The sequence below is a fragment of the Leptonotus elevatus genome, chromosome 7, assembly GCF_054856555.1.
Source record: "Leptonotus elevatus isolate MCC_2025b chromosome 7, RoL_Lele_1.0, whole genome shotgun sequence".
NCBI lineage: Eukaryota > Metazoa > Chordata > Actinopteri > Syngnathiformes > Syngnathidae > Leptonotus > Leptonotus elevatus.
Genome location: NC_141245.1, coordinates 22,962,464 through 22,978,892, shown reverse-complemented (window position 1 = coordinate 22,978,892; position 16,429 = coordinate 22,962,464). Strand labels below are relative to the sequence as shown.

At 40.0% G+C, this 16,429-nt stretch overlaps 1 protein-coding gene across 1 annotated transcript in view; it reads right to left on the bottom strand.

The window, feature by feature from the left end:
• The window catches only part of yap1 (Yes1 associated transcriptional regulator), a 34,333-nt gene that overhangs the window by 16,369 nt on the left and 1,535 nt on the right, over positions 1-16,429 (bottom strand). Inside the window, exons 2-3 of the mRNA XM_086081187.1 lie at positions 15,070-15,305; positions 1,018-1,139 (exon numbers count right to left, since the gene is read on the bottom strand). Coding sequence (XP_085937313.1) covers positions 1,018-1,139; positions 15,070-15,305 — 358 coding nt within the window. The remainder of the gene's footprint in view (positions 1-1,017; positions 1,140-15,069; positions 15,306-16,429) is intronic.

Here is a 16,429-nt window from a genome sequence, read left to right as displayed (position 1 = left end):
CGACCAGACAAGGCATCTGCAGCATGAAATAAATATTTTGAGAGCAGAGCGTTTTTATTTATTGATTGATATTTAATTCTATTTATATATTTATTTTTGTATTTATTTCGACATTTATTTTTACATTTAGTTTTATTTCTTTAATGTATTTTTTTATTTTCTACTTCTACTATTTTATTTATGGATATACATATATTTTGTTGTTTTTACTTCCATTCCTACTTATTTTTTGTATTAATTTTTTTTAAATTATATTTTTATATCCATTTTGAAATTTCACTTTTATTCATTTCGTCATTTATTTATTTTTAATTTTGGCAGTTTTGGTCCTCCATAAAATGGACCTATTCTATTGGCAGATCATCTTTCTTAATGCAATATAGGGGAGGCAGTGGACAAGAGTAAGTTATAACACTTGCAATTGCTATCAGCAACATTTAGCTTCGGTTGCAAGCTCATTACTAATGCACTAAGGACAGTTGTAACAAACTTGCTAGGTGTTAGTCAATTGTGACATTTCACTCCTTGTACTCGTGATGACGTCATGTATTTTGTTTTTGTGTTGCACAAGCATTTCCACACAATTCATTGAAGCTAGCTTGTCTAGCAGTTTGAACACCTTAGGTCAAAAGAGCTCCAAGTTAGAAACACAAAGGTCACACACAATGTTACAATTGTCTCCCCTATTCCTCCTTCCTTACTTTTTGCCTGTTTTTAAAGCAGTTTATTTAAACATCCATCCATCCAATTACGTCTTTTGTTTCACATTTTCAACTAAGCTTACTCATATGCAGTAGAAAAATCTCAAAAACAATTTATAATAGCTTATTAAGATTAGATAAAGAGGGGGGTGGGGGTGGGGGGGTGCTTGATGCATGTGAAATACTCTTTCACAAAAACTGCCTGTTAAGATGAAATGTCTTGGCAGACAAAGAGCAAGCACATTTTGCCTTGAATACGCATATTCTGCAAAATCAAAATAAGCCAAAAATATGGAGAGGAAAAAAGAAAACACACCGCTGGCCGGGTTCATCAGGTTCTGCTGCTGCTGGACCGGCACGGAGCTGGGCGGGGGTGCCTGGTTCATCTGGAGCAGGGCCTTGCGGGGGTCCTGCCAAGTGGTGGTCTGATCAATGTGGCTGCAAAGAAAGATAAGACAATCAGTTTGGGGAAAGTTCAAAGCGGAGGTCGGCCCGATGTGAAGCAGCAGACGTGCAGGAACTGATGAGTCAGTTGCAGAGCTTTCAACTGAACAATGGGAGCGATAAAGCAAGCTTCCAAAATCAGCTTACACACACACCTGCAAAACATGTTTGCCTTGAATTCTCTGCAAATCGGCAGCGGGAAAACACTTACAGTGTGGCAAGAGACAGTTTCTGCAGTCAGAAGCGAGCGCTCTGACGAGACCGAGGCAACAAATGGCAACGGGCGGTCTTTGCTGCTAAGTAGAAGCTGCTGGCAGCTACTTAACTGCTGGTGGTGCCATGTCAAATCTTTAACTGTAGCAAACAACAGTGGGGATTTTTTGTATTATTTTTTTTACTAATATTGTATATATTTTTCTACTTTTTCAAATAGTTATAACATATTTTGTATTCTAATATTTGTTCTATTTTTAGTTTAATAATCTTGTTTTTTTTTGGTTAATGTTTTTGCCTTAATATTAGCTTTTTGTTTATCTGTTTTGTATAATTTTGTATTTTATTCCAATATTAATGTAATTTTGTCTAATATTATCTACATATTTTTTTAATATTTGCCTAAAATGTATTATAAAATGTGTATAATTATTTTCAAATAGGTCTATTTTTGGGTATTATGTTTGTCTATCTGTCCAGTTCATTACCATTTTGCATCAAACATTTTGTATTCTGTGTAGTATTTTTTTTTTAATGTGTGTATTTTTTTTAAAATATGTTTGTATTTTTGTTGAACAATTGCAATTGAATAAGTATCAACACTTAACACGTTTTTTTTTTTTTAATGTTTCAGTATTCTAACATGAAAAAAAAGGAAAAATATCGTTGTACCTTTTTGTTGAATATTTATGTATTTGCTCAATAGTTTTGTATTTTGTATAACTCTTTAGAAAAATGCCCATTTTTTGTGTAAAATGTTTTTATTTCTTTGCAAACTAATACAATGTATTTTTTTCTAATATTATTATATTTTAACATTTGCGTATATTTCCCAAAACGTGTTCGTAGTTTTGTTGAACATTTATTAGTATTTAATATTTTATCACATTTCCCTCTAATACTGAATTCAACAATTTTGTGTTTTAAGAATTCATTTTCTGGGAGATGTTGACAGATTAAAAAAAAAAAAAAAAAGATTTTAAATTATATTTTTTGACTTCTGCCACTCCCATTAGAGAACGTACCTGAACCTGACATATATTTTGATCAGTATTAATACAAATAACCAGAATCATTTTGTTCACTACAATCATTACTGATGTCACTGAAAATGACATCACCGTGCCTCAGGGCTCAGGTTGCGAACGTCACATAACCAAACCCGGATAACAGGTAAGCCATAATTGGCCGTTACCTGAGCACTTGGGCACTGTGATGTCATTTTCAGTCGACAGCAAGCAGCAAAATGGCCGCTGCCTGAGATGGCCACAAACAGGTGGATTTGGCTGCTTAACTCATATTCCATGAATGACGTCTTTAGACTAGCACAAAGAACATATTATTGTAAAGAAACTTGTTGATATGACTTCACCTCAAAGTAAGATCATCTCTAAAACAAAACCTGTCGGCATCGGTGCTTGGTGGAGGTACTACGTGGCGTTGGCGGCCTCAGGTGAGGCGACGGTCTCGAAGTTTTGAAAACAACAAGTGAAGGGCGGAACAATGCTGCTGCATCTATTTCACGGCTCCTCTTTGCCTGGCAGCGAGGGGGAGCGGAGGGGGGTTAGGGAGGATTGCGGTGGGTGTCGTGGTTGGGATGGGTGGGGGGTATTGTGTCGCATTCTGTGAAGGCATTGATAATTAGTGCTTTGTTGGTACTTGTTGCTTGATTAAGATGGAAAGCTAATACAGGAAGCCCTCCTCTCCCGAGCGGGACCCTCTCTATTGAGGGAGGGTCAGTCCCAGGGCTCAACGCAGGGGGTCTTTTTTTTTTTTTCTTTCCTGGAAGCCCCCTCGGACACTGTGGAGTGTCAGGGGCTTTAACAATCTGGCGCCACATTTACAAAGCTTTCACCTGCTTGACAAAAGCGCAGACTGAGCTACGATATAAAACCCCACACCATTCACATGTTTTTTTTTTTTTTTGTAGAGACGTCTATCGGCTCAAGCAAAACAGGCGGCGGATTCCAGCAGTTTGTTTACGCGAGGGCCGCGACTTGTGTGTTTACAACGTGGCCCTCCAACTAACTAGCCAAGCACCCAGTGGTCACATTTTGCGCCTTGGTTTGGGATTTTTGGGGGAAGAATTATCTTTAGCTGTAATCTCAACCGGCTGCTGGGGCCTGACTCACCACTCCTCCTTTAGCTTGACTTTGTTTGTTGAATTTGTCAAGCCGACATTTTGTTACTGTAGTTTAGCATTTAGCCTGGATTTGTTCAACCAAGGACTATTTTCATAGCAATGTAGTTCAAATCTAAGTCATTTAAGCCAGGCTAAAATCTGTCATTGACATTGTGCAGCTAGCTTGAATTTTGTCAAAGCAAAAACAATTTTGTTAGAGACTTGATCTTAAATGTCATCTTTTAACTTGGCAAATCCGAGGTAAGAAGTAGTTTGAAAGCAGCTTAAGCATTTATTGTTCTTTTTTTCTCTCTAAGTCAAGAACAAATATCTTGTTGGCAATTTTAACGTGAATTTTAGTCATTAGTTGGAATTTAGCCTGTCACAAAGCTCTAGGTGGATTAATCCACGTTTCAAGATACAATTTAAGATCAAATTGTCAACAAAACAACACAATTAATTGATTTCTAAAAACTCAGCAAATAGCAAAAAGTCAAGCGAGAATAGGTCACAAAATTAGTTAGCCAGTCACTTTATTTTGATGCGCAATCTTAATACACTCAAGCAAAAAGCTAAAATTTAAGATAAATTTGTGATTAAAAATGTTGGCGTGCTGGACATATTATTCTTAATTGTTCTTTGCTTGACAAAATCAAGCTAACAGCTAAAATTAAAGCTAAAGTTACTGTGACAATAGTTCTTGGTTTGGCGAATTCAAGCTTAAAGCAAAACCAAGGTTGCGCTGTGACAAATTCAAGCAAACGGCTAAGCCAAAGCATCTATCAGAATAGTCCGTCTTGCCAAATTCAAGCAAAAATGTCAGCTAAAGTTTGACTATTAGGTTTCTCTTTAGTCTCGGCCATAATCCCAACCTGCCGATCAGGCCTGGCGTCCCGGGCGGAGGGGGGTGGGGGGGGGGGGGTGAGAGAGAGCGAGAGGGCCTGACTCAGCACTCCTCCTCTAGCCCCAACCCCAACCACCCTCCACTGCACAATGCAACCCATTTTGAAGCCCCCCTCTTGTTTATGCTTTACTGATCAAAGGAACTGCCAAATCCCCGACCCCGGACCTCCTCCCTCTCATGGCCCTCTCACACACACGCACACACATAGAGCAAAGCAAGCAAAGTAGCTGGAACTGCTCAGACTGGAGGGGCCCCCCTTGAGAAAGCGGGGTCACAGGGAGCGGGGAGATACAACTCTCAAATAGAGAAAAGAACTGAAAAAGGGGAAAAAACATCCACGGAAGCTTTTCCCCCCTCGGAAAGCGATTGGCCGCCTGAGTTGCTGTGGTCCCGTCGCACTCTGCCCTGACCTTCCCTTCCCACTATGGAAACTCTGACATTTATTATAAAGGGGAGGAGAATAGGAGAGAAGCAGTGGGATAAGGAAGGGAGGCTTTGATCAGATCCGAGTACACCAGTGGCCGCAACTACAAATATTTATGTTTTTCATTCTTTTCCTCCCCTTTTCCGCCATGTAAATCAGTGGTATTCAAAGTCTAGCTCGGGGGCCATATGTGGGCCCACTGCACGCTTTTTTTTTTTTATTGGCCTGCCGTATAGTCTACTCATAAAATTAAACATGGCCTGCACCAAAAGGCAACGAGAAAAAGTTATGTTGTATATAAATTGGACTGTTACAAGATACGTTTTGCTTTTTTTAAGTTAAATGTAGTCACAATTTTTTGTTTGGGCAATTATTTAGCATACTAAAACCAATGACTTTTTGATTTCTCACCTCCTGTATCACCCAACTGAGATTAACATTTGTTTGTTTTTTTCAAATATGTTAAACTTCTTAGCATATGTTTACCTACAACAATTTAAATTGGTTTCAGCATGTTTCATAAACACAAGGTGAAGTGGTCCACCTCTTCCTTCTATTTTTCTATATGAGGCCCGAAAAAGTTAGGACAACCAGTTTTAAGCGCCGTTCTTGGCATCCTATTGACTTTTCTATCAGGCAATCAAGATATTTGTCGGACAAAAGAAAAGAAAGTTGATAATCAAAGAAGTTAGTGATAAAATCCAATCTTTTCCGCCTCACCAGTACTCTGTGTTCGAAACATTTAGTAACTCGGAGAGCGGATCAATGAATTACAAGCGGCCGGTAATTCATCACCAGGCTGTAAAACTAAAAGATAATCCATTCAGCCAGCCCAATATGGCCCGAGCCGGACGCCACTTCCTGCGTGCGAAACATGAAACAAAAAAAATGTGACGGCAACTGTCGGGTGGGGGCGGCCCGCCAGTTGCTGTGAGGAATTGCTGATGATCCTCAAACATGGACCGCGGCCACAACTGCTTGGTGTTGTCATTACCCGCCTGTGGTGGGGTGCTGGCACCCTCCCCCGGCCTCTGTTTCCCCGGGGGCAAACCTCTAAACGGCAGGATACCGCCTAACTAATCAACTTTGGCTTGAATATTAGCTGTTCGATTCATCAACTTTTAGCTACGTTTTGTCAAGGCTAAGAACCATTTTGATATGTGCTTTAGCTTGAAATGTTGCTGTTATCTTGATTTGTCAAGCAAATAACTTGTTTCACGGCAACTTAACACAATTGATCTTTTAGCTTGAATTTGTCAAACCAAGAACCCTTTTGTTAGCTACTTTAGCTTAACTTATAGCGGCTAGGATTTATCAAGTAAAGAACTATCATGTTTGCAACTTGCTTGGCAGCTAGCTCCAAAAACAAATATGTTATCATAATAAGCTTGACTTTTGGCAGCATGCTTTAATTTGATGAGCCATGAACAATTATGTTGGCAAGTGGCAATATTCAAATTCAAGTTTTAGTTTTGAATTGTTAAGCTAAGAACTATTATGATAGCTACTTTATTGCAACTTGTAGCCTTCATTTATCAAACCAAGATTTATTTAAATAGATAGTTTTACTTTAGTTTTAACCGTTATTAGTTTGGTAACTTCTTTTGACAGCATTTTAGCTTGAAGCCAGTCTGAAAAACAGATTTGAATATGTACAAATATAAATCAGGATGAATCAGGAAATCAGACAAGTAACTTTCAACAAGTTTTTGAAATGCTTTTGAAACTGTACTTTGTATGCTATGATCTGTGGCTAAGTTGAGGTATTTTGCTGTGGAAATACTACAAATACAACATTAATCATGTTTAAGCGGACTTAGCTTAGGCAGCGGATGAGATGGCGGCGTTGTGCTATTTTCGTCTACTCAAAGGACTGCTTGTTGTTGATGAAGCAGCCGAGGAGAATGAAGTGAAGTCATGATTTTTAACCCATGGGCCACCTCGTCCCATTCTTTCTTCTTCTTTTTATTATAGTACATTTTCAGCTCAATTATTATCAAAAATGGATGGTTGTTAAAATGTTCATTTGAGCTGTCATCGAAGCCTCATGTGGCGCAGCTGAGCCCAGAGAAGATGACTCGAGATGCACCCGAACACTTGACATGTCCTTGACGGATGGCCCACTTATCAAGGTGGCGTTTATTATGCGGGTGTTATTTATAATGTCCTGCTGAGAAAGAGGAGGCGGCTTGTTGTTCAGAGCTACAGAATCATAAGCGTACAAAACAATGGCTAAAGTCACCGAGTTACTTTTCATGGAGAAGGACCGCGAAATCTTGCATCCGCCTGATCTGAATTTCCGATCTGAGAACAGACAGATTAATAAGTGCTACCATAAAGTTAGACTAGAACCGAAACTTGAATGACTTGAATGTGTTCCACTTCGAAGTGGGGTTCCCGAGGTGTCAGGAGCTACCCCCAGGATGGGGGTACATACTAGAAGGTGGTTGAAGCCAGTGCCTAAAGAGCTCACCAAGGGGGGCCAGATGTAATCAGGCCCCTAAGATGAGGATGACCACTCTAGACTCTGGTCTAGCTGGGGGATGCCTGGTTGCCTTTCTATCAGCAGGACATCATCAAGAGAGATTATTGGGGCAACCTCTGTGACCCCATTGTGGCTTTAAGTTTCCCTTTGAACAGGCGTTTGTTTCGACAAGACGCAGCTAAAGACTGCGAATGTGTGGCTTTAGCACCACTGCTGTTTTTCTCCCACCAGAAATGTGTATTTGTGAGCTTAATAGGCTGGTGCTTAAAAGGTGTTACTTAATCGCACGTCATAAACACATAACGTTTCTAAAAATGGCTGCCAGTTGAGGGCCTCAAGGACTGAAGGAACTATTTGAATTGCAGCTTTAGCTTAAATTTTAGCCATTAGCTTGAGTTCTTCAAGCAAAGAACAATTTTGTTGGCGATGTAAGCTTAAATTTTAGTTATAAACTTGGATGTGTCAAGCTAATAACCGTTTGAGGAAACGTAGTTTTGAACGTTAGCTGCTAGCTTGAATTTGTCAAGCTAATAACCATTTGAGGAAATGTAGTTTTGAATGTTAGCTGCTAGCTTGAATTTGTCAAGCCAAGAACAATATTGTTAGCAATGTTAAGCTTCAACTTTTGATTTGTCAAGCTAAGAGCTATTTTAATAGATACTTTGGCTCGACTTAGCAATAGTCTAATTTGTCAAGCAAAGAAAGACCTAAATAGATAGCTACTTTAGCCTTAAACAAATAAAAAATAAATCTGCACCAAATGTATTGGCAATATAAGCCTAAATTTGAGCTTTTAGCCTGGATTTGTCAAGCCCATAAGTGTTTTGTAGTGACTTCAGCTTGATTTTTAGCTGTTAGCTTATGTTTGTCAAGCAAAGAAAAATGCCATAGCAACTCTAAAAATGTTGCCACTTTAGAACTTTAAACGATTCGGCCTTGATCCTCTTTAATGGCACGTAAGTCATTGGTGAGGCAGTTACGCACCAATCAATCTCAGACCCTTTTGACCCTCGGAACTGAAACGGCTCGTGAATTAACTCAGAATACAACTTAAATGAATATTTTTAGAGGTTATGTATTGTAAATGTGCTGAAAATAGTACTGATCTGGATTAATTTCATTTCAATTGTTTCTGTGGGGAACGTATTTTGAAAACAAAAACAATCGACAATGGGGATTTCGGCCAAAGTGAAGCTCTTTGGGTAAGTTTAACCCCTGATCCCACCTGAGGAGACCCGCTTCCCAGGCCGGAGATGCCCTCAGCTGACAGTGGAAGCATTGATGTCTGGGACAGAGGTGTTACATCAAGACTTTGGTAAACACGGAGCTCGACTTTCTCACAGTCCCATTTGTGTGCTGAGCTGACAGCCCCCCCGGTGGAACAGGAAGGGTCCTGTCTGTGTGTGTGGTCAATAAAGCAAAAGTTTGTCAAACACAAAGTTAGTCCAAATGAGCTCACGACGCCGTCTTCCCGAACGCCATTTGTGCAGCCGCGGGGTCGCAACGGTCGGGAGTGAAATCCAATTACAAGCTCAGAGTGCACTGAGCTAGTTTTAATTCAGAGAAGTACAAGTACAAGGCCTCGTTAACATTCCGGAATAGACAGAACGAGATGGCTATGTGTAGATTTGGTGCAATATTTAGAAGCAGAAATTATTGCCTCAAACTTGTTGCGCAAATTTGACTATTCAACGACTTACGCACAAAGAGTTGGTTCTCTGGTGTGGCTGCCCGCAATTTAAATGTGAATATTTTATTATTTCGCTATTTCTGAAAATGAGACAGTGAAAAAGCTATCTTGCACTTCTGATCTAACTTTTGGGCTAAAACAACAACTGGACGTGGGAAAGGTCGCCCTATCCAAAGTGTTTAAAATCCAATTGGGAAAAGACAAGCGGCCATCAACGCATGGCTCTACCTGCCCCTGAGGCCGGACAATAACTACCCTCACCCCCACACCCCCACAAAGGACACCCCCCCACCCCCACCCCAGCTTAGTGCTGACTTCCCACGGACTAAAAGCTCATTGAAAGCTGCATTTAATAAGCGTCCGGAAACAGTGATTACCCCTCCTAGTTGGCGGGTGTGTCTAAATTAGAAACCTTCATTAGTTTATGACCCTGCCCCTACACCCCCCGAGCCCCACCACCCTTAACCCAACCACAGCCCCCCCAGTCAGCCAGCACTAAGCAAGGTGACCCAACCTCCCTGCTGTCATAAATCAAAGGCCACAGCTAAGTGCTGGAAGAAAGAGGAGGAAAGGTCAACAGACTTTGTTGACGTTGGAGCACTCTTTAAATTGGAGGTGTTTTTCTTTCTCATGCAACAATTGTGCAACTCTATCCACATCATAATTGCTCCCAGAGACCTCGCTACCAATTATTGCTATATTGATTTGGGCAAACTCCATCCGTCTGTCATTTTTTTAATTACAAACTAGGATGCAGTGTAAAGAAAATAAGAAGCTTCAACCGCTTTGCCGCTGTCTCTAAACAAAAACAAAAAAAAGGACACCCTCTGACTGGCCTTTACTTATTTATGTCGTTTTGGTAATAGATGCAAGTCTAAATAGGGAAGCAAACATTTATTGGCAAAACGAAAATATTAGTCAGCACCATTTTCTACAGACAGCCGATAAAGCAGATCAACCGATTCAACAACATTGGTGATTGGTGGCTATTTCATTAGAAATTCTGAGACAATTTCTTATCTCAAGCGATCGTGAATTTTGTGGCGAATCCTTACCTTACAGCAAATAAACATTATCATCAGAAGCACTGACCTACTTTTATAACCAAATTTCTAATATTTGTTCCATGAAGTCGCATTAATGTATCCCCAACAATCTATTCTCTACATTTAAAAAAAAAAAGCGATTGGACTGTTTTTCTTTAACCAATCAGATATCAGATCTACTCGCTCGCCCACAATTACGTCAGCATTGTTTTGTTGGATTACTGGTAGCACTATTATGACAAAATATCTTTCTCCAAAAGTTAATTATACTTTTGTTATTCTTTAACCTGAAACAGGAGCCAAAAATATAAGCAAAGGCCAGTCAAAGAGTGTGTACAGTTTTCGGGACCCCCTGTATTTTAGGAAGGCCAACGGTGTGAATAAAGATCACGGTTTCAGTGTTGGGACAAAAGCAAGTCCCCCCCCCCCCCCCCCCCCCCCCGCTTTTCTACTCGTCTCCACACGGCTGCCATTTAACTGGGCTGACACAAAAGAGGGTCCATCACAGAGCGGCGGCTCTCTATTGACGCCCCCGTCGGCATCCGCGGGGTCGCAATGACGGAGGCCCATCACCCACCGTGCCGCAGTCCGACAGTGTGCTCATAAACAACTGCCTAGGGAATTCCTGGTCCAGCCCGGATAGATACGGCCGGCGGAGACAACTGAGCGAAACGTGAGCCGACGTGCCGTTTGTCCATCGTCTCCCCCCAATCCCTCGCCGCCACACACTCCCTCTGCAGGCTTCGCTGCCCGGCCTCAACACTTTAGTGTCAGAGTCGGCCTGTTTATAAATAGGGGAGTGTCTTTTCCAGCAGCAAGCAGCCGAAGGCCTTCTGTGCTCCAGATCGAATGTCGGCGCTGTGATGTGCGATTTTCTTTCACTTGTATGACATTTGAGGGGGTTGCCAGTCAACAAAATTTTCTTCGCTGTGCTTTAAACATAGTTTCAGTGGAGCAAATGCATTTTGGAAGTTGCTTTCATTTTGTCATAACAAATCTTTTTAGAATCAATTGCCGTAACGATTACAGTGGAACCTCGGAGTTTGAACGTCTCGGACTTCAACCCAAAAATGCCTCGGAGTTTGAACTCATTTTCGGAGTTCGAACACCCAAGCAAAGCAAGCTAAGCCGAACGTACCTTGAAAACGGGGAGCCAAGTGAAGCCTTAGCGAAGAAAGACAACAGTGCCAGAGGCAGCAAAGAAAAACATACAGTGCTACGAACCACAGTGGAATTAGGAAGGAGATTAACGCGCAGTTGTAACTACCATGACTACTTCTGTAAATACTGGCAAGAGGACCCCCCTTAGCTGTTCAACAACGTGCCTGACGTTAAACAACGCACGCAAGGACCGCTTAGTAGTCTAACAATATGCCCAATGTAAAATAAACTCAGCACTGAACTAAAGCTAGCATTAACATAGCATTTTTCATCCACTGATGCCATTACGCCACAACAGGTAAGGCAAGGTATTTTTATTGTTTAAATACTGTACTGTACTGTAAATGTAAAAATAATAATAATAATAATAAAAAAATAAAAAATAAACATAAATAGAAATTAAAATAGGAATTTTCTGAGCTTGGGAACGGATTAATTTAATTTACATTATTTCCTATGGGAAAAAATGTTTTGGCGGTTGAACAATTCTGACTTTGAACACTTCGCAGGAACAAATTATGTTCAAACTCTGAGGTACCACTGTACTTCTATTCTTCAGAACTGCTCTAAATTATACATTTAAAAATTGCATTATAGGTCTCTTTTACTTGCTTACCACACAAACAACTGAAAGCCAGAAAAGTCCCCCTTTCCAAAGTCTTTTAAAGTCCAAAATCTAATCAGGAAAAGAGAACTTCCAGATTGAATGTGGGCGCTGTGATTTGTGATTTTCTGTCTTTAATGTTTTGATTCTACTTTTGTTGTTTTACTATCGCAGAGGCCTCTTTAAATGGCATTTTTTGGCGTTCTTCCAGTCAGCCAGCAGACATACGATTCCACATGAAAAGAACGTGCGCAAAATCTAATCCCAGCCAGAGAGTTAAAACCCATAACGCCGTAAAATAGCTTCAAGTACACGCAACTGTCTTTTACTCAACTGAAGCCTTAATTTATCTCACCAAATTGAATAATTATCCGTTTCTGAACAACGACAGCCATCGTGGGAGAATCTACAAACACCCCGCCCTCCAATCCTAAACACACACAGACACAAACACACACACACACACACACACTTCTTTGAAAGGCTACAGATGTGGCCCAGATGTGGAACCTTTCAACATCTGGCAGCGAAATCTCTTTTTTGATCCCAAGTAAATCGGAATGGATGGTGTATGCGCAGTCGCTTTTTTGTTGAATTTGTTGCACTAGAGACGAGAAGGGCCGACCTCCGGCGTCAAAATGAGCTGTTCCAGAATGATTATGTAATAACGGCAAAGCGGGAGGTCACTGGCGTTAGAACTGACACCCTTTAAGGGGCATCATCACAAAGGGTCTAAGGAGTTTTAGGCCCAGCCTAAAAAAAGAAAAGATGAATTAAAAGATGAATGTATAACGAGAGCCAAGTAGTTTATTTTGGAGGAAAAAACGTTTTTGAGATTATAGTTTACTTTCTTTAACGTGCTAATTTTGATATTCTGAGGATGATGTGCCAAAAATACTGAGCATTTCATTATTGATCATCAAATTTACAACTTAAATCTGAAAAAAATAATAATCTGATTTTTACCTTAAAAATATATACTTTTTTTTTAAATTATAAAAAATATAAGGTTATGACTTCAATCTTGGAAATATTTTATGTAAAAAAAATAAAAGTTATTCTTGTAATATTTTGACTTTGATCTTGAAAAAAATGCAACTGTTTATCTATAAAATATGATAATTTTATCTTATATAACTATATATTGTATAACTAGTTTATACACAACTAGTTTTACAATATGTGACTTTTCTCTCAAAACATAATTTTTTTGAGAATGCCATACTTTTTTGTACTTATTTGACTTTAATAAAAACATGAAAAAATGTATATTTGTAATATCCAACTTTTTCCTCAAAATATGACATCTTGAAAATAACAGATGTTATTCTTGTTTAAAGGGAAGTCAAGTCAAAAATGTTCCTTACAATATGTTCTATGCACACCCACTTGTCTAAACAAAGCATTCGAATTAATAGTACACTTGTCGAACATGAAATAAGCAGCAAAAGCCACCATCCGGCCATTTTGCCACTTGCTGTCGACTGAAAATGACATCACAGTGCCTAATGGCTCAACTGGAGAACATCATGTGACCAAACCCAGCAAACAGGTCAGCCATGATGCTGTATTTCGACGAGTGGGGGACGCGTACAATTTTTTTTTGAATATATATCTATTTTTACTTTAAACCCCAAAAATAACTATCCAAATATTTTTTTTTCTTTAAAATATAAAACTTTAACATCGTAAAATTCTCATAAGGTTATATGACTTTTACTCTCATAGGCTTTTTTTTTTGTTTTTTTGCCCTAATTGGTGAAAAGCTAACTGAGAAGCTTGAAGCTTGACGCTATTTGCTACCTTTGGGACAGCAAGTGGCATCCAGATTCGCAGGTTAGCAGATGGCGCTGAGTTGTCTGCCGAGGCCACCACAGTGGACCTTTTGTCTCCCCAGCGAAACTTGAGGAACGCTACATACGGCCCGCTAAAGACTCGTCTTGTTTGCTCGCTAAATGTAATAACCTGCAGTTGCCTGCGTTTGGGAGGACTGTCCGCCATTGTGCGCTGTAGCTGGCCTGCAAACGTCCATCAGCATAATGTACAGCGGCTTTGATTTCGCAACCAAAAACCCTTACATTTTTCAAAGACTTGGTATGTGTCAATTCAAACCGTATTACTTGACAAGATTACGAGGTGACCAAACAGACAGTGGAAAGAACCAATCAGTGATGAGCGGACGTTATGTCTTTCGGGGCACTTCTTTCTTATCTTGACCTACTGCAGTTGCCGAACAAATGCAGCCGAACTTCTGCGCCTCAGACCGCGTAATCGCATTCTTAGAGATGAAATGTGCATGTAGCGCCTCTCCCAGTCTTATCAGTGGCATTTTTGCCATATAGACAGAAAATAACGTGGAAAAGCTGCAAAGAAATCAATGAATTCAAGTTAGGCGGCCTTAGCGAGTGGCAACGTAAGATGGCCGCCGGTCCGACACACATCTTTTGAAATAAATGCTTCCAGTACCGTCAGCTGCTGAGGTTTTAATGACTATGTGTTGACATGATTTATTATTATTATTTATTTTAAATTTAAAACTGAGAAAACCAGAGCAAACCGTATACGAGTTTCGTCCCGTGTAAATCAGTATGAATAAACTCATAACTACTGTAAATATTGGCGTGAAAAAACACTTCAAAGGCATACAGTACATATACGATCACCAATCAAATGAAAAACAAAGTATCACAGTAACTGAGCGTGTTTTTTTGTGCCACATGAACGCACATTTGTAACCTCGGAACCTTGAACGGAAAATAATCACAATAGCTTTTCTTGATTATTTTCTACTAATAACTGCTCTGAATGACAACACGTGTTTGAAATTTGGGAGTTATGTTGTCAATAGTTTATACAATTAATATGAAAAAAAATTGCTATGGATTATGTCTTATTAAAGAAACGCACACCTACACACAAGGAGTGACAAACAATGAACATACTAATCCAATTACCGGTACTCCTCCCTACTTGAACTTTGAGCCAATTAAAAGTCAATAAGATTGTGACAGATGACATAATTCATAAACGCCAGTGACAGTGAAAAAGTATTTAAGTTTGTTTCTATAAAAACATTTTGCCTTTAGGGTTTTAATCTTCTAAAATGTATCCATTTAATGAGCATGTATCATTTTTATTGATCTTAAAGTTATTGTATTGAAAAAGGGGACTGTCATTATTCAATGTTGTCAGTGCAGAAAAATGTCCTCAAGGCGACTAATTGCATTAAAACCTTTCCAGGTAAAAGGCGGCGAGCAGAGAGTTGACGCCCTTACTTGAGGAAGTATCTCTGGCCCGAGGCGGTCTTGGCCATCTCCCACCCCGGTGGCAGCGGCACGTCGTCGGGGATCTCGTACGACGACTGGCGCAGGTGCTGGGGGGAGGCGCCCGCCGGCGGCATGCCGGACAGGGAGCCCCCGGAGACGGCGCCCATTTGCAGGGAGGCGGGCGACGAGTGGGCGCGCACGTGGTGCGGAGTCAGCGTGCCGCCGGTGCCCACGTCCGTGCTCGCCTGTGAAGGGAGACAAAAATAAGACATGTGAGTTTAAGGTACGATTTTATGTTTCCTCCAATGCGGTCATTCTTAATTAACAGTGTCGTATGTGTACCACTAGTGGGGATGTAGGCTCCCTCTAGTGGTACATGAAAGAATTACTACTTAGTTACAGCTCAGCTGCATTTAACTTTTAAGTTATCTTTATTTATATAGCGCTTTCAAACAGCCTTAGCTGTCACAAAGGTTTTTACAGAAACACAACATAAAACATACATTTTTAAGATAAATACATTTGCATTTAATTTTTTAACCCCCTTTACGTTAAAAATGTCCACTCCAATGGACATCCATTCAAAAGTTGTTTTCTCCTATTATTAATAAATCTTTAAAAACCAGCAAATTTTTCAGGTATCTGTACTTTATATATACACACATTACTTTTTTTCCTTATATTTGAGCACTGATATCCGTCCTATCGACCTCCTGTCAATCTGTATTCTTTTTTTTCACTTTAATTAGGAACAGGAGTTGAACCAGTACAGTAGCATTTATACATAAGTACAGAGTTTGAGTAGCGTTAAATGGAAGCTCTCTGCTCCGTGTCCCTTGTGTTGAAAGCAACTGTCACGGTTGCGATGAAGTCACCGTGCATCTAATTATCTGAATGTGCAAAGCTGTCATGGCTGCGTAAACATAGACATGACAACATAATGTTCCTCTTCGGTGAGTTCTGTCTCAACGGTCTTAAGGCTATTTTGCTTAATTGGTCATAAAAATATTGATTTACAGTCCCCACGAATAGTGAAAATCCGCAAGTAATTGACACCCCAATGAAAAAGTTGTACTTTAATTTTCTATAGGTGCCACAAGATGGCGTCAAATAACTGTTTTTTTTTTTGTCTCAATGAAGCTCCTCAACTCACTTCGACGGTATCTTGGCCCCAAAATATCACCAGATGATGCCTCAGCAATGCTCTTTTTTAACCCAAACAATGCATCTTTGTTTATCTAGTATCTATGCCTAGTGACAGCAGGCAGATTGGAAGATAATGCTACCTTTTTGGCCATGGACCAGTTTCGCAATTCAATAAGTAGCCATATGTGTGATACTTTCGGGCGCCAAAATTCGTCCATAAAAA